This window comes from Strigops habroptila, chromosome 4 (assembly GCF_004027225.2).
Source record: "Strigops habroptila isolate Jane chromosome 4, bStrHab1.2.pri, whole genome shotgun sequence".
In the NCBI taxonomy this organism is placed as follows: domain Eukaryota; kingdom Metazoa; phylum Chordata; class Aves; order Psittaciformes; family Psittacidae; genus Strigops; species Strigops habroptila.
In genome coordinates, this window is record NC_046358.1 from 16603603 (window position 1) to 16629112 (window position 25510).

Here is a 25510-nt window from a genome sequence, read left to right on the forward strand (position 1 = left end):
GAGAAGGCTCTGGTGAGACTTTGTAAGAGTCTTCCAATACGTAACTTTTTAGCAGGGCCTGTGGCCATAGTAGGGGGATAATGGTTTTAAACTAAAAGAGGGTAGATTTAAACTAGAAATAAGATTTTTTTTTTTTTTTTTTTTAACGGCGAGGGTGGTGAGGCACTGGCACGGGTTGCCCAGAGAAGCTGTGGCTGCCCCATCCCTGGCAGTGTTCAAGGCCAGGTTGGACGGGGCTTGGAGCAACCTCGTCTAGTGGAAGGTGTCCCTGCCCATGGCAGGGGGGAGGTGGGCTAGATGAGCTTTGAAAGTCTTTTCCAACCCAAACCATTCTATAATTCTACATCTTTAAATCTACTGCCCCTAAAACTGCTTTTTGTTTTATCTTTCTAGTCTGTTACAATTCGTTAAAGACAGCTAAAACTCGCGTTCCTCCTGATAAAAGCAACAGGCACATTTCCCCGCGCCTCTGCCCGCGGATTCCGCCTGCGCCTACTACAGCCGCAGCTAAGCCCGGCCTGAGAGCGCGGCAGCGGGACACGGCACCGCAGGCAAGCGCGGGGCGCCCGGCAGCAACCAGGCGAGGGGAGGCGAGGCGCCGGTGCCGGTGCCGGCTCGCAGGGGGAGGCGCCCTAGGCCCACAGCAGCCCCGAGCGGCGCTGCCTGACCTTAAGATGGCGGCGCCCGGGGCTGGATGAGGACGCCGCGCCGCCTGCCCGCAGCAAAGATGGCGGCAACCCGGCCGCCCTTTCCCTCTCCCTGTGCCCTTCTAGCCGCTGCCGCTCTATGGTGGCGCGCATTAGTGCTGTGTTGCGGAGGGGGAGGACGCTCTAGCACATCCACCTCTATGGTGGCGCGGCGCGGTGCGTGCCGGGGCGCTGGCGGAAGGGGCGGGTCACATGACCCCGCGCAGCGCGGCGGCGGCGGCGGCTCGGTGTGGTGTGTTCGAGGCCTAGTGGCGCCCCGGGGCCTCCCAGGCGGCCGAGCGGCGTCCCCCTGCTCCATCCCCGGCCCGCGCCGCGCGGAGGGGCCGCGGCCGCGCTCCGGACGCGGCTCCCGCTCCGCAGAGAAGCGGTGAGGAGTGAGGGGCTTCGGGGGTCGAGAGGGGAAGGAGCGCGGCGGCGGCGAGAGGTGGCGCGGCCGGGCAGGGCTGGGTTGGGCTGGGCTGGATTGCGCTGTCGTGCTCCCGCACGCTCGGTCGTGGCAGGCGCCGGCGGCCTCTCGCCGTTCGCGGCCCGCGGGGAGGCAGCGTGGGGCTGGTGGCGGCGGGGAACGGGAGCGCGGCCTCGGGGGGGTGCTCGCGGGAGAGCAGTGGCGGCCTTTCGCTTCCTCTCACGGCCGGGACGCGTGGGAGCCCCTTCTGGCGGGCGAGAGGAGCCCGCTGCCGGGCGGGACGAGGCCGAGAGGAGCCTCCTCGCGGGCAGGACGAGGCCGAGCCTGCGGTGGAGCTTTGCCGGCGCCCGGAGCCGATCCCCAGCGTGGCCCGGGCCCTTCTGCCTGTGGGTGGGGTTTTGCTTCTCCATATCAGGGAAGTGAACGTCCTTAGCGTGGACCGGAGTAGTCATCGTAAAACGCGTCCTCGCAGCTTGTGCATAACAGGCTCGGAGTGATTCATCCGTGTCATACCGGTTGTGATGTGTGTATTGGCATGTTTTTCTCATGATGTCTTTTTCCATTTTAGAAAAAGGGCCTTTGCCTGCCTGAAGGAAAAAAGGGGGTTTGCTCAAATACAGGGAACATCCTGAACACAACTAACTTTTATTTTCTTTTTTTTTTAGTACATAGGCTTACAGGAAGTGAAATCTTAAAGTTGTATAGTTCTCAGTCTGATCAGATTAAAATGTATGTACATGGATGTTTAGTATTTTTTTGTGGGGCAGGCAAGCATTGCTTCAGGTATTGCCTCAGTGTTTATGGAAGATGGTCCAGAAGAAATTCAAAGAGAGAACAGGACAGTTTATTATTTTCCCTGTGAAGGAGCAGCATTGCACATAGTGCTTTACCTTTCCCTGCTTGTCTCTCACGTGCCCGTTCACGTAAATATTGTAATGCCACAGCTGTGTTTGAGTTTTGGGAAGAGTTAATAGCAATATTAGAGTGGATAGTCACTTATTTGACTGACGAGGGCTTTATGTGGGTGCAGAAGAAGAGAAGTAGGAACCAAACCAAAGATCTTGAAGTTCTGGTGACATGCTTAACTGAACCCTGGTTAAAGGGCTTTTGGACTGAGCCTTTGGTTTAGATTGAATATCAGGAAAAATCTCTTCACAGAGAGGGTGGTCAGGCACTGGAACAGGCTGCCCAGGGCAGTGGTGGAGTCACCGTCCCTGGAAGTGTTCAAAAATGTGTAGATAATGCCCTTAGTGACATGGTTTAGTGGTGGCCTTGGCAGTCCTGGGGTAATGGCTGGACTTGATGATCTTAAAGGTCTTTTCCAGCCTAGTTGATTCTATGATTCTAAGCATGTTGCTTTTTTTGGTTGCAGTGTAATAACAACTTGGGATGCGACTTATTCCGTGGCAGTTAGTGAACACTTTCTAGACCACCTCTGAAAAACAGGCTTGAGCAAATATTAGTTTTGTTTGTTCAGAAATAAATATACTCGGGAAATCTAGCATCTGTTTTATCTTTCCCTGTGTCTGTGGTGTTTCACATCGATTTCACATGCCTTGCTTAGCTTGCAGGCAATTTTAGAGAAAAGTATAGAGCTCTGTAAGAAAGTGGGCATTTTCACTGAGAGAATCAGTTGGCTTAAATTAAGGGATTTTTGTTTGAGGCAGTGTTGGGGTTTTTTTTGTGAGAAGCAAAAGCATAAACAGCATCTCCAATGGGTGACAAACTGTGAGATTATTTATTTTTGCAATAGAATGGCTTAAAAAATCCATACATCATGTAGAAACTGATTTAAAAGCCTCTGTGATAGTACTGACTTCAGTAGATTGGTTATACGTTTTCTTCAGTGGCTTCTGAAAAGGCTTTTGTTGCTCAGCTGCACCCATGACACAAAATGTGTAAAGTATTTTGCCGTAAATTAGAGGAAATTATTATTCAGTCTTAGCTGCATAGGTATTGACATTAGAATCAAATGCCGAAACATTGTACAATTCTTAATAGGAATTAAACTTAATAACATGGATACACAAATCAAATGTCTTGGTATAACATCCTTACTGCTCCCTTATTTGAGGGGCTAGCTTGCACAGCTATTCTTTGCAATTTGTTCTAGATTTTAAGTGTACAGATTTTTTGTGGTGCAGAAGAATTGTACTGAGCAAATGTTGAAGAGCAGTCAAAATCAGACAAAATGAAAGCCAGCTAGATCAGCCATACTGTCACCACTGTTAGGACACTACATGTGTCATTCTTCAAACACAGTAAGTTTGTTTATGGATTAAGACTTAGGGATTTTTACAGTTAATTTTGCTTAGTGTAACAGCAGCTCAGCAGTATTTTAGCTGTTTGTTTCGTGTGGAACTTAAGTGTTTTGAAAGTGGTTGAAATGTTTTGAAATGAAGTTACAATGTGTAAACACAGAGATACTAGTGAGATTAATCCTGTGACACTGGTAGAACTAGGATGCTGCCCTGAGTAGGTGATAGCACTGTCACTGTAAAATACAGTAGTTAGCTGTGTATTTGATTAAAACTCACATTCTGTTTGTGATGTATCTCTTCACCCCTCTATTAAAAAAAAAAAAGTAAAATAAAAAAAAGGTTTAAAGGATACTATGATTTAAAAAACCCAATTACATTAAGTGCAGCCAGACCAGTATAATCTTCTCATATAGTCAGTCGCCTATTATTGGGACTTTTGGGAGTTGGAGATAACAAAGCAGCATGGGGCAGCAGTGTCTGAATGATAGTGACTCTTGTTTCATAGCTCTCGTGTCTCAGTTCTGGTCTCAGACCCTTTAGTGCAGCCCTGTGCGCTTCTTTAGTTGTGCGTCAGAGCCAGCGTGCTCTAATGGACAGAGCTCTGTCCCAGCAGGGGTAGCACCATGTCAGAAATACCAAGTCTCGGTGGATTTTGGAATCACATGGATATCCCTGAGCTCTCTCCAGGTTTCAGAGGATTGGTGCAGCTGGCTCTGCATGGTGTGTTGTTCCACCAGGACTTACTAACTCAGAAGAGTAGTGTATGAAAGCAGCTGAACTTCTAGGCCAAAGTTGAACCTGGAATATTATAGCTGTGTTTGTGTAGCACTTGCGTTAGTTAATAGCTCAGGATTCAAGCTAGTTCTGCTTAGAGTAAGCTTAGATGGTTTGCCATCCATGACATAATTAATCTGCAGCTTACAAAAATTGCCCAAGGCTATTAAAGTGGGCGCCTACGTTACCATGTTAACTCGGATCAGGAGTGTGCTTTTGAAGGACGTCTTGCAGTCATCCTCACTTGGGAAACCTTTTTTTCACATTGGTTTGCACTATTCCAGTGAATGGACTGGATTCCTTTTGAATGAAAAATGCACTCTTACCTGCAAATGGGCATTTGTTTCTGGGGGGTGGTCCTCCCCAAAATGTGTACTGTGGACATCTGTTCTGTTTAACAGACCCACTCCTGTTGTACCGCTCTGCTTGCTGGCATGGACATAACCTAAATCGACTACACTTTGAGTCAGAGACTTGACACAAATCCATCATTCTGAGGCTGAAGATGTCACTATTTCAGTATTTCAAACAGCATCAGGCCAGATGCTCGCTGCTTTTCTTACCCCTGTTGTCTTTGTGACCACTGTAATATTTACACAAATAAATCTCTTGCTTAAAGAGCTGCCAGTTAAAAGGCAGCTGTCAAGAATGCTGTTTGCATCGAATTTCACTTGAGGTAATACTTCTGTAAGTCAATTTAGGTCTTAAAAAATATCTCAGAACTGTTTAATTCTTTACTTACACACTTGTATATATTGGGGAAATCTGAAGATCACCATATACAATACTGAGACCACAGTAAATGTGTCAGATGCTGAGCATTGAACTGTACTGGCAGGGCAGTAGGAGTGTCTGCAGAGAAGTTCAAGATACTGTTCCTGTGATTTCTACAAGTGCATTCTACCTAGACCCAGCTTAGCATCTCTTAACTTTCTATACCTAATCCTTGGTTTGTAGTTAGTTATAACAACCCCTCTGACTGTTGGAAGAGTAAGTCAGTTTCTTGTGTGTTCTGTAGCTGCTGAGAGAAAAAACGTGCTATTCAGTTCCCTTCATTGTAGTATCTTTGCTGCTGCAAAGAATTGGTTGCAGCTTCCTCTCTTGTCCAGATCTCTCACTTCTCCAGTGAGCAGTTTCAATCTTGGTATCTGTTGATCCTCACAGTTCTCATAACGGAAACAGAATTAAACTGTTCTCTCTGTCGGTTTCACATTGGTAGTTACATGTAGTAGCAAGAAAAAGATCAAGGCTTCCTTTAATTCTGGTGTTGATTTTCAGTGTCACAGGCAGCAGAGGTGCAAGGATAGGTCTGTGCAAGAATTAAGTTAGTAACGGGGCAGCTTTGTAGCTGCTGTGAAAGTAACTGTACAAATATGGGGAAAAAATTAAGAACAGAATGCTTGAAGTAAAATGGACTGTTGAAGCCCTAGAGATGGCTGTTTCACATCATCTGACTAGAAGATTGAAAGACTAATTTTTCTCTGTTCTTACTAACTGCCTTGTTCTTTTTATGCAGTAACAATTACTTTGTTGATTGCTAAGTATTTTTTGTTTTTTAATTTAAAAACAAACACATTTGCCTGTGTGCATATGTAACATCCATTGAGAGCAGTATGTTTCAGCATCTTTTAATTCAAATAACTGTTTCACCTCTTAGTCTTCAGGCTTTTTTTTTATTAGCTTCTCCAAAATGGTGTCTCAGAGAAAGTGCTCATCAGAGCCAGAGAAGGGACTGCACCTACAGGCAGCCTGGAAAATTACTTCATCAATTGTTCTTTTTTGTTTAACTGACCGTTCCTTAATGTCCTCAGATGGTGTAACGCTATTGTAGCCTGTTTAGAACCATCTAAGATCCGATAGCTTATTGCTCTACCATCCCGTCCTAAAACAGCTTTTGAGTTTTGTCTGATTATCTCACCAGCAATAGAGATAAGGACTGAGAGCCTTAAAGATCTTAATTTTCTGTCTTCCCTTGGCTGTGTTTCTTGAGATAAAAAAGTTTCAAATAGTAATACCAAAGTGGGTAAGAGAGTTGTGTTCCCTGCCATACCATCCAAGTTTTGTATTCTAGAGTGATGTCGGCTGATGTGCGGGTAGTCGGAGGAGACAATAAACAATGTTCTTCCAGATAAAATGTTTTGGCAGTACACCTTTGCTGCTTTTCTTTTACCATTCAGTTTTAAAAATTCAAGAATGACAGAACAGGATTGTGTTCTTAGGCATATGCATTCTAAGGGGAAAAAAAAGTTTCAAGTTTATTGTATAAAATAATCTTTATTGAACTGTTGGAGGAATGCTTGCATTTGCCCTCTCATTTCTTCTACCACCTTAGACCTTGTGTTATAGGAACATTTATCTTTTCTCTTGGTGAGATGTTGGTGAATGCCCTTTGGGGCCAATTAATGAATGCCATCATCACAAACCTCTTTTAGTTGATGTAGTTGTACATGTGTCTTTGAGTGAATTCTGCTATAGGGTCATATATGCAGTCTAATACCAGAATAAATAAGTTCTGATGTTCAAAGGTATAAACAAATATATTTGGGTTTCCCTTTCAGCCTATCCAGTCCACTATATATATAGCTATCTCTCATAGTTGTTTTCAGACTCTGTGGGAATAAAGTTTTGCTACATGATTCTCTTATTATAATTTTTTAGTGCATTCAAATGTATCTACTATTATGGTAGAGTACTGATATTAGCTCTTACAGTGTTAGAGACTGTCATTAGCTGCTTGCTCTTGTACATGCATGGAAGACCCATCTGTCTGCAGCAAAGCTCGTTTCCTGTTTCTTGTGTGTTCAGTGGCAGGAAGCTGGGGAAAGCATCTTGTAATCTGCAGGTCTGTTGGGTGTGTCAGAAATATGCTTATCATAACTCTTTTTCTCAGGGCTGCCTGCTTCGGTTTTGGCTTGCGGTTGCCTGTTTGGAAAGCAGTTGCAGTGAAGATACCATACTGTAGGTTGGAAAGCAGTCTGTACAGTCCATTCAGAAACACAAATTTCTAGTGCTAAGAAACGGCATTACTAAGAGACAGCTAACAGGGCTCTTGTCACTTGTCGTTTGGTGTCTTTGTGATTCATAGCTGTTTGATGTTCCTCTAATGCTTCCTCGCTGCACTGTGAACATACCTATACATTCAGCATAATATCGGTGACCAATTTTGGTATTTTTAAAACTGAGGGCTAACCTTATTTGGAGAGTTGACCATGTAAGGTTGCTGAGATAATACTGGAAGCAAGAATACATGCCTTGTTAGTTGTGTTAAAAGTGATATTGATGTTTTTGTTATTGGGTGGTATGTTACAGTGTCAATAATACACACGAATAATAACCATCCGAAGAGCAAATTATATTAAAACCATCTTTACTCTCCATGGTAGCATATTGACTGTCAGCTCGCGGACTGTCATGCAAGTTGAGCTCTAGAAGATGTGTGAACTGGGAAGTTAAAAATAGATCAGAGAACCCTCTTCCAAGCTTTTAACTGTCTCTGTGCTAGAATTTGGAGATCTCCCAATCTTGTCGTAAATACAGTTCGCATTAATGCTGAGCATTGGGATGTCCCAGCTCTTTCTCTCATCTTGTTCCACGGTTGTATTGTGCGTGATTATTTCTTGTACAAGAGACCTACTTGCCTTATTGAAAATGTATTAAAAGATTACTTCTGTTTTCACATACTGCAAAGGTAGCTTTGTTTTAAAGAAACTGTACAAGCTGTTAAGTGCTATGTAATTCACACTCCTTGTGAACCATTGGTGTGAGGAGTCAAATACAGTTTTGTTTTCCACTTCATTCTGAAACACTTTCCTAGAAGTGCTGGTTTTCATTCTGAAGGAAGACTTGTATTGCGTTTGTAACTTTATGAATAGCTGGGGGAAAAGAGTTAAAAATAGTTTTTGTTTGTAGCTGAATGTCCATATAAAGATTTAAAGTCGTTATGGACGCTTACCATTTGCATTGATTTTGTAATTCATTTGGGAGCTGCCTACTATAAGTTTCCTTTTCTATCTTTTTGACAGATTGTGACCGGAAGAATGTCTTTCCCACCTCACTTGAATCGCCCTCCTATGGGAATCCCAGCGCTTCCCCCCGGGATCCCACCCCCACAGTTTCCTGGCTTTCCTCCACCAGTACCTCCTGGTAAGTTATGTGAGTATATGGAAGTGTTGTCTGGCTTGGAAATCATGTCTGCAATCAGCTCATTTGTATTAGTAATCTCAACAGGGCAGACTAATATTAATATCTTGTCTTTCTCAGGGACCCCTATGATTCCTGTACCAATGGGCATTATGGCTCCTGCTCCGACTGTAAGTATTACAGGGGGAATGAGATTATAGCAAAATAAAATGGAGAGTAAAACTTAGTAAATGTCATCAGTATTCTTGTTTTGCTCTATTCCACCAGAACTCAGACTATGAGAGGAAAACCTTCACTTTAAATGCAATTATTATGCAAATATCATGCTAATTTCTGACATAGACAAAGTTTGACATAATGTTTGGAGCTGTTATAGCTGCAAAGGTGAAGCAATTACTATTCTTGCAAGAAGTTGTGCTTCTCTCAAATACAATGATTTAGGCTTTGCCTTTGGGTCGTGCATGGTCTTCCTGTGCAGTACAGTTAAATGGGTTAGGTTGCAGATCTCTTGCTTTTGAGTTTTTTGGCCTGTCAGAGTGCTCCGGAGGCATCATTTCATCCAGGTTTATAAGGCCATCATGCAGCACTGCTGAGTTGGCCAGAAAGGTGTGCGTTGACAAGCTTACAAACAAAGCTCTCTTTCCCCATGTTGCAGGGAAGGAATAGTTGCATGTAATATGCGTACGTGGAGGAGCATATGAGGAAAAGGTCTCTTTCTTTGTTTTGCTAATTTCTAGTTGGAAGGAAGGTTTATGTTTTATGGAGCAGAAAAAAAAAAAAGCACTCTTTAAAACATAAAGATTACTTTTTGGCCTCAAATTGAATTGCAGTTTCTATGATTTTGCATAACTGAAATCTCCCCAAAGTACCAATTTTTTTGATAGCTTGTATTATCTGTTACAGGAGGATATGTTCATGGTAACTGATTTATTTAAGACAAAGATATTGGGACAAATGTATTACTCAGTTTTCTGACTAAAATAATTTTTAATAAGTCACCCTTCTAGAAGGGTGTTTTGAGGGATTTGGTGCATACGTAGCATAAAGTATTAGGTAGAAGGAGAGAAGTGCAGCAAAATGGAAAAGGTGATTGTGCCTATCTCTGTGCAGTTTAGTTTACAAATGTTTTCTCCTTAACCCAAAGAAGCTTTGGGTTGTGTATTGATTGAATAAAACAATAATGTTTGTTCACCCATGAAAGCTTTAAGACCTGTCATGTGTCCCTTAAAGCCTTTTGAGTCAGTTACTTTTCTGTTTGCAGTTTGCTTTTTACATTGTTAGGTAAGGTACTTCAACTTCCAGTGACTCAAATATTGTAAATTAGTTAATTGTAGAAGAAACAATATGTAATGTTACTGTGTGCTCACCTTGACACCTTCCAGTAGCTGTGTTCAGGTACACCCTTTTTTCTGTCTGTCTTTGCCAGAAAATTGTAGTCGTCTTTGTGTTGTATAAAGTGTTAAAGCCTGAACCACTTACTGGTGTCTCACTCCATAAGCCTAACTAAGGTTCATATGAAGGTTTAATTTTGAAATACATGTGTGTCTCCAACCCTTTTGTCTTACAGATTTAAATAGAAATAAATAAATATCATCTCCCTCCAATCCAACACTTTATTTTACACCCCTGTCCTCCTCTTTCTAGGTATTAGTTCCTACCACAGTGTCTATGGTTGGCAAACATTTGGGGGCCAGAAAAGATCATCCTGGCTTAAAGAACAAAGAAAACGATGAAAACAGCGGTCCCACTACCACGGTTTTTGTAGGCAACATTTCTGAGAAGGCCTCGGACATGCTCATACGGCAGCTTCTAGCAGTAAGTACAATGGACTGCTTGTTACATTTCACCCTTCCCTGGCCAATGAGTAATGACCCACAAGCAGTGAATTGAAACTAAAATCAGAGTTAGTCCCACTCACTAGAATAGCAGTCCATTATGCTTCTATTTAAAGTCAGTAAGAGAAGAGCACAGCATTTTTAAGCTGTATATGTCAGTGGACTTACACATTTTTAGTAGTGTTTGCAAAAGTGCTTAAGTTTTTGTAACGTTTTGAACATAAACAATATTTAATTAATAGTATTTATCTTTCCTGCAGAAATGTGGCTTGGTTTTGAGTTGGAAGAGAGTACAAGGGGCATCTGGAAAACTTCAAGGTAATTGTTCATACTTCCCAAAATTTCTGGTCAGACTCTTGTTTTTATTACCTGACACATTGTCTGACATATTGCTATTCTTACTGCTGCTTTTACATTTTAAGGCATTGTACATGATACTTAACTGCTAAATACTTCCTAGTATTTTCTATCCTTGGCATGAAGACAGAATTAAAAAAATAGAATTGAGAAAGGGTTTTAAATGGCAAAATGTGTTGGGAGCCTAATTTTGCTCACTTTCTGTTCTGAGACTGAAGCAGGAGTTTATAGACTATCCCTGAGAAAGGTTTACCATTTTGTACTTAGCATCCAAAGGAGCATATTTATAACACTTTTAATAGTATCTTCCATTCCTGTGTATTATTCCATTACTTTGTATTAACTTCTCAGTTAAGGAGGTTTTCCTGATGTAAAACTTACTTTCCTTCCCTATTGTCAAATGTAACGGATTTATTTTTTCATAGAACAATTTTGGTTACTAATTTTTGTGGTTAGTTTTGCTCAAAGTGTTTTCATATATTCCCTAGGTTTGTAGTTTTCTTTTTTTAAGATGTAATTCAGTTTCTTCAGCTTTCTTACATATCATACTTTGTTTATTTTGCTCTCATAAGGTGTTTTCCTCATTTACAACTTACTTTATCTGTTGTGAAAAACCTAGTGTGAAATATTGCTCCCTGTAGGTCAACAAAGAGCTGGTGATGGATGTCCGTGGTCTTCAGACAATTACAAATCCCCCTGAGACATGTCTTCATATAGGCTGCATTCCTTAGTTAAGAAAGACATGTCTAAAGCTCTACAAAGACAATCACAGAATAGTTTGGGTTGGAAGGGGCCTTTAAAGGGCAGCTAGTCCGACACCTGCTGCAATGAGCAGGGATGTTTTCTAGTAGATTGGGCTGCTCAGAGCCAACCTGACTTTGGATGTTTCCAGGGATAGGACATTTACAGTGCAGGTATTGCTTTCACCTTATGGGCTGTTAGTTGTATCAAAGTCTAATGCAGTGAATGATCTTTCTGTCGTTTTATGATGTGTACTCCTAGTTTCAAAAAAAGAAGTGCCTGTATTCCAAGTTTATTGATTCAAATAACTTTTTTTACACAAAGTAAATTACATGAAGAGCTTTAACACTTTTTATTTCAATCATTCATTTTCAGCCTTTGGATTTTGTGAGTACAAAGAGCCGGAATCCACACTACGAGCCCTGAGACTACTCCATGACCTCCAGATTGGAGAGAAGAAGCTGCTGGTCAAAGTTGATGCAAAGACAAAGGCTCAGCTAGATGAATGGAAAGCAAAGAAAAAAGCTTCTAATGGGGTACGTATATAATGTGTGACTTGTGTTATTTTGGCAGGAGGGCAATATAACATACTTGCCACATCAGACTGTGAGTGTGCCTCTTAGTTTCTATTCTTGTCTCTGCCCTTAATTCATTTTAGGATTTTGCCAGAATCACATTAATGAGTCTGAAGATATGTTGAAAGGCAGTGATCTGTAAGCTCTTAATTCACCAGCATTGGAACTTACCTGTAAGCTAGATATCTTGAACTGAATCTGTAGAATTAGTTGTGTACTTCATTCTAAAGCGTAGTAATATGTGCTATACCTTATGATTCTGTTGCTTCATTTTTGTTTAGAAACCCTTGAAAGTGTATAAACTCTAGAAGTAATTGTTACCTTGTCAGAGTCTGTAAGTCAGCTGTCTAAGGAGACTTGGAGTTTCTTTCCCCTCCACTGATGATCTTCTAGAACATATTAATGAAAAGTAGTAGATCATTCAGTAGATAATGCAGTTATCAGGCAGTGAGCAGCTTTGCAGACATTTAGTAGATGGGGAAATTGATTTCATACCATTCATTTCTGTAGCTAAGGATCTGTTCTGGAATAATTGTAGATACTTGATATGTTGAATTCTGGTGAGATACAAAGATACTTGACTGACAGATTTGCATTAAAATGAATGTTACCTATTTCTTTGCTAAAATAATATATTTCACACCACAATCAAGATGTTTGGCTTGGTCTCTAACTATTTTAAAGTCCTGCATATGCCTTACAGTACTTAAAACAATTATTTTTCTAGAAAATGAAAGTGAGAAGAGGCTCTTGTTCAGAAAACTAAAAATACTAATCACACTATAGCAGGTAAATTTGGAATTGTTCTTAAAGACATGTAAAATACAGTGGGAACACATGTGCTTGTACTTAATTTTATTTAACCAGAACTAGAGGCATTATGATGACTTGACGTACTTGACCTGTTTTTCGCTGTGTACTCAGCGTATGGGATTAAATGCAATGGCTCACTAAGGCAGAGTGCTAACTTCATGGGTTTTGAAAAGAGTAATATACTAGCTGTTAACCTAGGTGAGGGTTTGATTTGACTGCCCCTTCTCTTCTATACTTCCTTCCTTCCCGTTGGCATCACTTGTAATACTGTGCTTCACAGCTGGTATTATAAACAAACTTAAAGTATCAGCGGAGTTCTTGTAGATCTCTCATGAATTTTGTTTTCTGTGAACTCCTTTGGGTTAAAGTCAGTCCTGGGGGATTGATTGTAATAAAGCAGAGGATACTATTTGTGACTTTGGTGAAGACAACAGTATGTGCTGATTCTGTTGAACTGTAGGGTGAGATTAGCTGCAATTTTTTTGTTTGTAGTGGTGCAAAGAAAGGCTGTAAATTGCCAAGGAACTATAATCATACTGCTTGTGATTCCTTTCATAACCATTGTTGGCGTGCTGGTGCCATTCAGATCCAAAAGTTGCAACCTTATTCTTTTAATATTTTTGTTATTAAGAAATCAGACATATGCACCACAACACAATATTTTAGAGACACACCAAGCAAACCTGTATCTAATTAGCTCCTCTCCCTGATCACTACTTCTCCCTGGACCTCTTCAATTCCGCTCGCTGTCACTGCCTTCTAGCTCTTTTCAGCCTGCACCTCCTTGGCCTGGCAGCCTCTTCAGCTCCAACTGAATCCTCCCTTCCCCCTCATTCTTAGCTGCTGCTCCATCAGACCCTTCCCTCTCCCCCACTCCACCCACCACCTATCGCTTGACGGGATACCCTGCTGGATTCTCAGGTGAGGTTCCATTTTTCTAAAAGGTTCAAGGGATCAGGAGGTGGGCTGCCTTGCTCAGTATGCAGATCATGGCTTTATCCTTCCATGTAACATTTAGTGAAATGCACTTTGGGTGTGTTCCCTGCGAGGTGGAAAGGGACACAGTGATGAGGAACTACAAAGTAATTGATCAACGATAATAGGAAAATGTTTGCAGTGCAAGGAATGTTTTGCCTAACAATGTTTCCTTAATACAGTTCTCCCCTGATAAGTTGCAGCTTGAAAGTTATAGGTAAACATTTGTATTGCACAGCACTTAGGTAGAAGACTTTGAGAGACTGCTGTTGAAATGACTTAGAGTTCTGGGGGATACAAAGCAGAAACTTTTGGCCAGGAGCTGGACTGTAGTGATTGCCCTCCTATGAGTGTGCGTGCACTTTCTCTTTTTCTGTCTACCACCTTAATCACCATTATCTGTACTATTCTGTTATGCAATCCTACACTTGCTCTCTTCAGCCATTCCGTGTGTGGTCCCTATGGTATTGCCAGCGTGAAAAGATCTGACTAAAATAATGCAGTTGATAACTACTTGGAGGTGGTTTGGTTTTTGTAGATTTTTGTTTGGTTTTTGGTTTTGTGTGTTGTGTTTTGGTTTTTAAATACTGTAGGGGCATGAATGTGATGATCAAAGGTGAACTTCTGAAATAAAACTAATAATTTTCTCAATTTGTTGATTCCTGTTACTTTGCCATTTTTCCTTAGAACGCCAGACCAGAGACGACAAATGACGACGACGACGCACTGGATGAGGAAACAAAGAGAAGAGATCAGATAATTAAAGGGGCCATTGAAGTCTTAATACGAGAATATTCCAGCGAGCTCAATGCCCCCTCCCAGGAATCTGACTCTCACCCCAGGAAGAAGAAAAAGGAAAAGAAGGAGGACGTATGTGTTTTGATTTTGGACAAAACAGATTTTTTTTTTCTTCAACTCACCTTTATATAATGGCCAAACCTTGTGCAAATACTTTAAACCTAAACTTCTGATGAGAAAACAAATCAACAAGCATTGATGTCAGCAGCAGTTTCATTTTTTAATTTTTTTTTTAAGCTGAAAGCTAGTCAGTTATAGATGCCATCCCTTCAGGATGGTTTAGGCATCTAAGCACCTAGACTTCTTGGAACAACAGGCTTGAATCTGGGCAGGATTGAACCAACCTTTCATCCCTCTGAAGGTGGAAATACTGAGTTTAGTGCAGTTTAGTATGTAGGGTTTTTCAGATGAGAATTTAAGTAACAACTGTAAAGAGTTCCTGCACACCATCCATTTCCATTGAAAGATGCCAGGGCACTTTTGTAATGGCAGGAATTTGCTCTGGTAGTTTTTGACAAAATTCTTCTCTCTGTTTATAGTATCCATTCTTGTAGTGTGCATTGATCCAACTGGTTGCACCTATCTCCCCAGATGTGGAGGTGCTTCATTAGTTGTATATATGTATACAACACAAACCTTGGAGGGCTCCTTCAGGGATGAAAGGCATATTGTAATCTTCCTGCCTTACAAAAATCGCTTTTACACGCATGTCTTAATGTGGCTGGATTTGATCAGCTGGTTTTCACATACTGTATAATGCAAAAAAACTTCTGGTAAGCAGGAATGAATGATCTGGTTTAGACCTGCTTCTGTGGATGACCTTCTTATGGATTAAAGCAAACTGGAGAAGGGTGAATAAGAATGAGCAAACTCAAACTTAGCTTTTCCAGCCAAGTTTCTAACCATGGGAAAATGGGCTTTCATACCTACTGTTCTGCACCTAATACGAAAGAGATTGGAAAACTGTTTGACCAAGATTTTTACCCACTTAAGTCTTCTGCAAAGTACCTATTCCAAGGCAATAATGCAGTTTCAAATGCTTATGGAGTTAAGTGTGGTGCAAGAAGCAAACATCTCCCTCAGGGAGCAAGTATATCTTCCCTACAACATTGTTAGCCATGGCTGACCTGAAGTGTAAGAGTGTTGAGCTGAGAATATTGATCTTTCCTTTTCCTCCCTTTGGGAGAAGATGCTTTCTTGGATGAGAATTTACAAATGAGTCACTGTCTAATGCTATCAGCTGTATTTTATTGGTTACAAGCCTTGTTACAATGTGTATTGTCCTATGGGTACAGATGTACAGAGATATATATATATATGGCCATGAATAATGCCAGGTAGTTAAACATTGTAAGAGACCGTTGCAGTCTTGGAAGAGCTGGGTGCCGAGTATGTCCCTGGGACAGAGGGATGTACTGTTAGCTCTGTATGATGTAGAATTTAACCAATCTGAGCTAGTCAATTAGACATATAAGCTCTTTTTAAGTATACAGCACTTGCGGGTTGAAATTACGCCCCATCATCCTTCCCATGTTGGGAAGGAAGAAAAGAAACTTGGAAATTGCCATCTTTGGCCTGTGTGGATAGAGGTGGGAGTGAAGAGATGGTCCTAGCTCACTGCTCTCTTGTCCTTAAAGGAGAGGGGAGAGAAGGACTGTGGAGGGTGGGGTAAAGATGGATGCAGATATGTTTGGGGGGGGTGGGTTTGGGAAACTTGCCAGCGTTGGGGCTGTTGTCCCTTGTAGAGCTTATTGTGAAGAACACTCCTGGTGTTAGCAGAGTCTGTTAGTTCTTCTGGATGAAGGCATGACTGATGTGGGGAAAGTTGAAAATGTGTGTGGGGAGCTGAGAGTGAGTGGAATTTGGTTTTCAATTGCAAGCACGGGGGAACCTCGCTAATTCGCACTAACTTAGTTAGGAGGTGCAATCTACCAAATTTTGCGAATTAGCGAGTAAATAAAATCAAGACATACCCACTGCAAATACACTGATCGTATATATTGGCAAGTGCAGCCTAGTCTTGTTTATGATGCTACCATAGCGTACTAATATCCTGTAGTACACTTGTAATTCAGTGAAGTCTTACTAATACGAGACTTCATGATGTATTTAAAGTAGTTCAGAGGAGGGAGAATTAGCGAGGTTCTTCTGTAACTTTGTTGAATCAAAGAAATGAGGTCACAGCAATACAATATTGCTTTGTAGTACAAACATACGAAACATTGTTTTTCAGAGTAGTGTGCAATCTATTTTTAAAAAAAAAAATCTCCGTGGATTTTTCCGCAGATTTTCCGCAGATTTCCAGTGGCCCCACTGATACCTTATCCACTCATCACCAAGGTTCGTTTACATTGTAGGCTTTGACAATGACTATGTTTACTGCTAGTTGCCAGATTTGTGACTCTTGTCCATCTGATTTTTTTGTTTTTTTTTTTTCACTCATTAACATCAGCCTGTCAGGTGTGGTACTGCAGAAGGACTTTGTTTATCTCTTGCAAGACTGGTTGAAAACTTCTAACCTTCAGCTTTTCTCTTGTTCTCCTGTGTCTGTACAGATGGCTCTTAATGCTTGTCCTCCTGTCCCCCTTGTTTTTTAGGAGGATATAAATGCTATAGAAATGGAGGAAGACAAAAGAGACCTGATATCAAGAGAGATCAGTAAATTCAGAGACACACACAAGGTAGTATTCTTGTTTTTGCACTTGATACAAATTAGGCTTTTTCAAAATCCAAAAAACCACTATTAAAAAATTTAGCAGTACATTGCAATATCACTTAAAATGATGTTTATAGTAGGTTTAATATACATGTAGTTCTTTACAAGTCAAAAAAAAGACAACTACCACGTTAAAGTGGCCCTTGACATCTTTTTGCTAAGACTTTGATTGCTACTGAGTATTTTGCAGTCTTCTCACTTTTAACATGAATAAAGGCAACTTAAGTTTCTACACATTCAGTAATTCAAGATATTTATAACTAAAGGCTAAACGGGGCTGCAGTATAAGACATACACTTGAGTGTGTTTCTGTAGGTAGATTTGTAGCATAATCCAAGAATTTATGAGGAGTTGAAACTTGAATTAAATTTAAGTCTTTTATTTTAATAGTTCTAAGTTAAGAGTGGGGGAAGATTAAAATTAGGTCAGTGGTTACCAGACTTACCAAACTTTAGATGCATGGAAGAACTGTAAATTCCCATAAAGCTAATCTATTCATTGACCCCCACCATTATGATAGAGATCATATGGTGACTAATGCAAGATGAAACTCACAGCTTGGAAAGTAACATGGAATAGGATGTAAGTATGAGCTTCTGTTTTTTATTATACTTATGGATGCCCCCTCAGAAAAATATGCAAAGGGGTAACTGGCTTGGAAACGTTGGTGCACATCAAGTCCCACCTCAGGGTTCCCACTTACAGAAGTTTCCACTAATGCTAGTGCATCTGTGAATGTTTCTGCTTTGGAAAATGATACTTGTGGATAGTAAAGCACAACTATGCATGTAATGTTCTTATTTCAATGTTTAGCTTAAAGTTGGTATTACTTTTTCCCACAAGACGGCTGGAATGGTCCTTGGCCTAGGGAATTATCAGCAAGCTCCTCTTTTGAGCACACACTTTTATTTCAAAATACCCCCAGATCAATGTTGAAGGTACAGCAAGGTGAAGTATGCCGTGTTACTGAGCTTTACCACATGCAGTCACTGGGGATGGTACCATGGTTTCACGCAGTTGTATCAATGTGAACACAAGTGACTACACGTTGTTGTACGTACACGTATTCAGTTTTTCTCTTGGCTGACGTTGTTGGAGATAAAAAAAGCTGGGGAAAAAGTCTAGAAGAAATGATCTGGAGAAGCTCAGCAATTGAACGTGAAACTGGTCAGTGGTGAAACTTCAGTAGAATTGTGTTCGATTCCGAGCCCCAAGTTGTCACTGGTACTAAGATGCAAGCAAATAATGTTTTGGAAAAACTCAAACAAACAACAGCCAACAAACAAACAAAAAACATGCTTCATTGTTTCAGAAGCTGTTGGGCATTTTACTGCCTTTGATCTGTATTATTGGGGGGCTGTTTGGGATTTCTTAACATTTAAAATCAACTGAAAGTAGTAATTGTGTATATTGGATATGTTTAAAAGGGGCTGTTAAATCTTTAGCAGCTGGATAATGAGCACAGTGAACCTTTGCATGTTTTTGGTATGAGTTTATAAAACAATAACCACAGACTGTCAGGGTATCAGCATTGCAGGGGGCGTCCATTTACAGCACGGACGAGTCTGAAGAGAGCTCAAGGTAAGATTTATAATTCTTCTACCTGTTCATTTCTGTTCATTACTTCAATTTATCTGATACTGTTCCCATCCCATTACCCTTTCAGATCTTCTTATTTAGACTGATAGAAGTTGATGAGGTCAGATTTTGATTACAAAATAGACCAATTTATTTTTTTTAATTGGATTTTAAGAAAGCAGATCTACAAAATGGATTTTAATACACCAAGACTTGTCTCTGTGTGTGTATATTTACCCTGGTGTGAATATATTTAAAAATAAGAAAAGAAAAAGAAACACACTCTCTTGATATTTCACCACAAACAAAGTTTTTGAGAGGCAAAAAAGCAGGAGTTCAACCAAAGAAATTTCTATTGGAACATCTAAGATAACCTGTAAGTATCAACCACTTCAGTATGTAAACTTTTCTTTAAAAGTATATGAAATTTGAGGTAAGTTGGATTTTTGAAAGTTGACAACCTAGTTTAACATCTGACCGAACTGAGGTTTAACACTGTAAAGCTCCTGTAAAATACAGTCCTTTAGAAATCAGGTTTCAGCCCAGTGTATATTGTAGAATCTAAGTTTTGGGTTTTTTCATATCAGTTTTCTACCAATTCCCACCATTTTTAGTCCCTTTTTCCTTTTGTGATTTCAATGTATCCAACATTGGTTTGCCTGTATTGTGCTATCAATGCAGTGTAGTTTCACTGGATACATTAATCACTAGTTATTTAGCTTTATTTCTGTAATCCTTTGTCGGTTCTCTGGTCCCTGTGCCTGTGGCAGAAGAATACTTACCAGGTAAGATTGCTTTTTAAAGTTGTCTTAAATGCTTTGTTTAAAAGAAAAGAAAAAAACCAAAACCAACAAACCAGAGAAAATGCTGTTTCATTGTTCCAGTTTTTAATTTCATTTCAGTGATGGTAAACGTGGAGCCAAAGGGGATATACGTGTTTATTCTGCTTAATATTTGTTCAAAAAAGTGGTATTCTGGCATCCATCAGGTTGAAATTTGGTATATTTGGTTGTTATTTGGTATATTTGTGAACCGTGTACTTGCTCTTCCTCCCAGAAACATAGCTTATAGGCAAGGTTAATCCAGTGTTGGCGGTCCATGTCCTAGCACAGCATCTGTAAGTTAACACATAACAATTGCTTCCAAGGATGGATTTATCTATCATTCTGTTGATGTATTTTCTATTGTCTTGTAGGAATTCTGGTCATAGGAACTGTTTCTAATTGAAAAAAAGTGGCAATTTTTTACAATTTTTAGTAAAACTGTAGCAGGTAACCCTTTAGTTTCTGTGTTTCAAAAGAGCTATTTCCAACCTTTTTGTAACTCTCTCCATCTTGCAGTGGTGGAAGTTAAGGATTCCATTCTGCAGAGTCCAGTTCTTACCAATGAATTGTTAGAACTTTTTTAGGGAGGGGAAAAGGGGAAAGGTTGCAGCTCTCTTCACTGTTTAACCACATGCACCACGTGTAAGTGGATAAATTTCTTTACCCAAGTTTTCATATAGGATGGTTTTGGTCTGCCAAGTCTTCTTGGGAAACAACTCACTGTCCCAGTAAGCATTTCACTGAAATATATTTTCCTAGTTGAACAGAATTAATTTTGTCAGAAGTTCACTTTGCTTGTACCCAAGTGGCTTATAGGGCCAACTGAATTTGTGGCCCACCTGAATCATGACTTGCAGTGCACTGTGAATGTGCAGTTTAGTCAGCTTATAATATGAGGCCAGCCCTACTCTGCTAAGGTTGGAGATTGCTGGTCTGTGTAGACCTATGCTTTTGCACGAAACTTAGTCTTGTGATTGCTGCATTTTGATTTCATACTTACGAGTTCCAAAAAATACCCACCAAACCCTATTTAATATTTTAAAATCAGTGGCGGTTTTGGTATTTCCATTACCTGCCTTGTGTGTTGCGCCGGGCATATCCAGTTCCTATAACTACAAAATTAACTATGAAAGTTCTCTTGTTGGTTTTTAGAAACTGGAGGAGGAAAAAGGCAAAAAGGAGAAAGAAAGACAGGAAATTGAAAAAGAACGCAGAGAAAGAGAAAGGGAACGGGAGCGTGAACGAGAAAGGAGGGAGCGTGAAAGAGAGAGGGAGCGTGAACGAGAGAAGGAGAAGGAACGGGAGCGTGAACGAGAGCGAGATAGGGATCGTGACCGGACTAAGGACCGAGACAGAGACCGTGACCGAGACCGTGACAGAGATCGTGAAAGGAGTTCCGATCGCAACAAGGACCGTAGCAGATCAAGGTAAATGCATTCAAGTTGCTATTTCAGTTTTTCCAGTGCTGTTTACTAAGCGTGTATAGTTCAGCAGATCAGCTGCCATTCAAGAAAATGGTCCTTTTTATAGATCAGAATAAAACCAAGAAATTAAAATTTTAGAAAATGTATTTACACATATTAGAAGAATACTTGATTCCCTCCACAGCATAGGAATGCAAGGACTGCAATATGCAGTAACCATCCACCCAACCATGACTAAGCAGAGTGGTTTTATGTCAAATCTCTCTTTTTCATAGAATCATAGAATGGTTTGGGTTAGAAGGGACCTGAAAGATCATCATCCAGTTCCAACCCCCCTGCCATGGGCAGTGACACCTTCCACTAGACCAGGTTGCTCAAAGTCCCATCCAGCCTGGCCTTGAAACCATGGGTAGCTTTATTCCTACTTGAGGTTCTCTTATGTGTGTGGTATTTTTAAGCTTAAGTACATTTTATCTTTTCCTTTGTTATGGAGGGAGGGGGTGGGTGGTTTTTTTTCTGTTTTGTTTGGTTTTGTGGATTTGTTTGGGGTTTTTTATTTTGTTTTGTTTTATTTTATAAAAGCAGGGGATTCTTCTTTCAGTCTTAAACTGTGACTAATCATGTCAAGCTCTAGATGCTGCTTTTTCCCTCTTCACCATAGAAAAAAAAATAGGTGTTTCACTTTAAATCATCTTGTCAGTAGGGTTCTTGTTGCCTGTAAGCCATGTAAACATGAAGGATTTTTTAAGTATACCCTTTATTTGTGGGGGTTTTAGCTGTCACTTATTTATGGAGAATTACTAACAGTCTGATACGAATTGCCATGTGCTGGTTAGTTTCTGTAGATACTACTATTTAAGGGTGGTGCTCAAACAATTACTTTTAGGTAAATGGGGTTTTGAGTATATTACAAGTACTGATTTATGCCCATTGCTGTATCTGCCACTTGTACAATTGCAGAAGAATAACATGTAAGATGCTAGAAGTAGTGCATTATGCATTTGAAGTAAAATCATTTGAGTGGAGAGGAAGGCTTGTATACTTAACTTTGGACTTCGTTCCTTCCATCAGAGAAAAAAGCAGAGACAGGGAAAGAGAACGGGAACGGGAAAGGGAAAGAGAACGGGAACGGGAAAGAGAACGTGAGCGGGAACGGGAGAGAGAACGTGAGCGGGAACGGGAACGGGAGAAGGACAAGAAGAGAGACCGCGAAGAGGATGAAGAAGATGCCTACGAGCGCCGAAAACTAGAGAGGAAGCTGCGTGAAAAAGAAGCTGCATATCAAGAGGTAGGTTGGGATCTTTAAGGTTTCTTAAGGAAAAAATTGTTTCTGAGGGATGATAAGTGTTCTACTATAAAATGCATAATTCTTTCTCCCTCTCTTTTCCAAAATTCATTTTTAATCCTTTGACTGCATGAATTAGGGCAGAATATGTAAATCAGAACAACTTTGGACTTCTTATTCTGGCATTTTAAATTTTAAGTAAATAATTTGCTTAATTTTAGTGCAGTTGGTTTTAAACAATAACCCAAACTAACTTCAGAGTAGTAACACTGTTCTTGAAGTGCTTGAGATTGGAGTGTGGTTTTTTTTTTTCTGTTGTAGCGTCTTAAAAACTGGGAAATCAGAGAACGGAAGAAAAGTCGAGAATATGAAAAAGAGGCTGAAAGGGAAGAAGAAAGGAGGAGAGAAATGGTAAGGCTTATACTTGTAATTTTCCCCTCTTGTTCTTTGGGTCTCATTTAGCATGGGACATTCTACTACTGTCTATGGATAGTGATAGGGCTCTCATTTTATATAAACATCATATATATTTTTATACAAAACAAGACCAAGTCAATAGATTTTGAACAGAAGTGTCTAATAACTGGGAGTACTACTGAGAGTCTGGAAAGCAAAGTCTAGTGGCTTGGTCTTGTCAAAGCAAAAGAATGAGAAGCAGGCAGCTGCAAAATACTGTGGTTTGATCATCATGCGCTATTACATCTGTAACCTGTATTTGTGCCAAATTTGTAGCAAAACCTACTATGTTCTGTGTCATGCAGGTAGACCTAGACCAATCCTTTTGCTTCCAACCTGCTCATGTGCCTGTACCTTCTGTAATACGTGATATCCTATAATATATCTAACTGTTTTGCAAATGTCCATCTTTAGTTCATTAGTTGTGAAGTTAGCAGTTATCCATGTAACGCTTGGAAGTTTTGTTAAAAAAGACACCACTGGAAGGTAGATGCTTGTGTAATTTCATACTACTTTATGCTTCAACACAAAACTTACTCTAAATTATGGTGGTGCTGTTTCATGTCATAATTCTCCCAGAGGAGAGAAGATATGAGAGAGTTCTAAGTAGGAGATGGACTGGGAATTAATTCAAAGCAAAATATGCAGAGATACACAGGAAAGGGAATAAAAAGAACAAAAAAACCCCAAACATTTGTTTATGTGGAATCTTAATTTTTCACCCTAAATGTTTGAGAATGACTTGAGGATATTTTTCTATTCATGATTCTCCTGGATGCTGGCTATGGATGGCACTTGTAGAGAGCAGTGTTAAATTCTGTGCTGAATTTACAGCCAAAATCATAATTTGTTTCTCAAAGTCATTAGTATAGAAATATCTTCTTTTAGAGAAATTGCTTATAGACAAGTTAGGATGTCCTAATTTATATTCTCCTTAAAGAACTGCTCATTTTCTTTTTTTTTTCTTCTCTGTTTTATCAGAGGGGGGGGAAATGTCTCCTTCTCTAGCCCCCTCCCAGTTTTAGGCCTGTGCATTGATACCATGCCACATGGTTTGGATTAGTAACAGGAGAGTGCTTATCCTAGAAGTAGCCATCAGGTTTGTTTCTATGCTTAACTAATTATTTTTTAAAAAGCGTGGCTCTTGAAACCAAGCAGTACTGATAAAATACACTTCAGCTGCCATGTTAAAATATCCAATACCAGACTTAGGAATTTGAAGGACAGGAACTTTGATCCTCTTCCTGATGTAAAAAAAGAGAGGGGGTATATTTAAAAAACCTTTGAAATGCTAATAACAGAATTGTAGTGTGCAGGTCAGAGCCATGATCCCAGTGGACCTAGTGGATGTACCATCTGCAGTTGAACATAGGATAGCAAGTTGAGAAATCCCTGGAACATAATGCTACTCTAAAACCTTTCCATTTTCTTGTTTGAAAAATTCTATTTTTAGTTTGAAGCATAGTATATATAAAATAAACTTACTAATAATATTACTAAATTTTAAACTCTTAGAAAGAAAACCAGAAATTGTTTTATAACATTACTTATGTTTCAACTTCTTGCAGGCAAAAGAAGCCAAACGATTAAAAGAATTCTTAGAAGATTATGATGATGACAGAGATGATCCAAAATACTACAGGTACGTCTTTGTATTGATTACTAACAATAAAATCTTCATTGTTCATTTTAACACAGCTGTGGGGTCTCTTGGCAGAGGCTTATGAAGTTTATATTTGACTGATTATGTGATGATGTAAGGTTTATATACTTATGTAAATTATTGCAATGTATTGCATTTGATAAGTACCAGAGGGAAAAGGGAGACTCTTTACTGCTACTTGTTAATGCTTGGGAGTAGCTGCTCCTTCCTATCACTTAACTTGTGGGTGAGGTGGAGCAGAAGTCAGTGTAATGCCAAAATAAGGTAGTGAGGGCAGGGAGAAGATAACAAGCATGCTTCTTTAAAAAATTCACTACAAGGAAGCTGTATATTGTACGAACAACAAGATTGGTAACTCTGCAAAGGATGGGGAAGATTCTCAGCATAGGACTAACTAAACTTTGTGTCAAAATAATATAGCAGAATTGGTTCTTGACAAGTAAAAATGTGTCAAATAATGTGATTCTTTTTCTAAGAAGATTGGCAGTCACGTTTTCTACATCTGTCTAATGCGATGGGATAAATGCTGTATAGTGAGGTTGGGAACCGGTATCTTAGATTCTTCTGTTACAAAAATAGACTCCAGGTGTTCATATGAATCTAATTTTCACTTAGTGGAAGATACATTTGTATCAGCTATTTCTTGTATTGTGGTACAAGGTTCTCATTGGAGTGTTCTTTGAAGTACAAAATTTGTATCTTTTGTAGGGGTAGTGCTCTTCAGAAGAGGCTACGAGACAGGGAGAAAGAGATGGAAGCAGATGAACGGGATAGGAAAAGGGAAAAAGAAGAATTGGAAGAAATTAGGCAGCGCCTTCTGGCAGAAGGACACCCAGATCCAGATGCAGAACTCCAGAGGGTAAGTAGAATCATAGAATCAACTAAGTTGGAAAAGACCTTTAAGATCATGAAGTCCAACCTTTACCCCCAGACTGCCAAGTCTAAACCATATCACTCAGGGCTTCATCTGCACAGTTTTTGAACACTTCTAGGGGTGGTGATTCCACCACTTCCCTGGGCAGCCTGTTCCACTGCCTGACCACCCTTTGGTGAAGAAATTTTTCCTAATATCCAAACCTCCCCTGGTGCAGCTTGAGGCTGTTACCTCTGGTCCTGTCACATGTCACGTGGGAGAAGAGACTGACCCCCACCTCACTGCAACCTCCTTTCAGGTAATTGTCG

At 40.2% G+C, this 25510-nt stretch overlaps 1 protein-coding gene across 3 annotated transcripts in view; it reads left to right on the top strand.

Moving 5' to 3' along the window:
* The first annotated feature begins 880 nt into the window (after positions 1-880).
* The window catches only part of RBM25 (RNA binding motif protein 25), a 30458-nt gene continuing 5828 nt past the window's right edge, over positions 881-25510 (top strand). Inside the window, exons 1-15 of one of the 3 annotated variants that reach the window (XM_030483391.2) lie at positions 881-1074; positions 8171-8291; positions 8409-8458; positions 9933-10103; positions 10384-10441; positions 11597-11757; positions 14272-14454; positions 16669-16722; positions 16980-17063; positions 20653-20927; positions 21996-22020; positions 22069-22212; positions 22531-22620; positions 24234-24307; positions 25037-25187. In XM_030483391.2, the coding sequence (XP_030339251.1) occupies positions 8186-8291; positions 8409-8458; positions 9933-10103; positions 10384-10441; positions 11597-11757; positions 14272-14454; positions 16669-16722; positions 16980-17063; positions 20653-20927; positions 21996-22020; positions 22069-22212; positions 22531-22620; positions 24234-24307; positions 25037-25187 (1626 nt within the window). In that variant the 5' untranslated portion in view covers positions 881-1074; positions 8171-8185. Of the gene's footprint in view, positions 1075-8170; positions 8292-8408; positions 8459-9932; positions 10104-10383; positions 10442-11596; positions 11758-14271; positions 14455-16668; positions 16723-16979; positions 17064-20652; positions 20928-21995; positions 22213-22530; positions 22621-24233; positions 24308-25036; positions 25188-25510 lie in introns of all 3 variants that reach the window. The other 2 variants (XM_030483390.2, XM_030483392.2) reach the window with 2 other exon arrangements.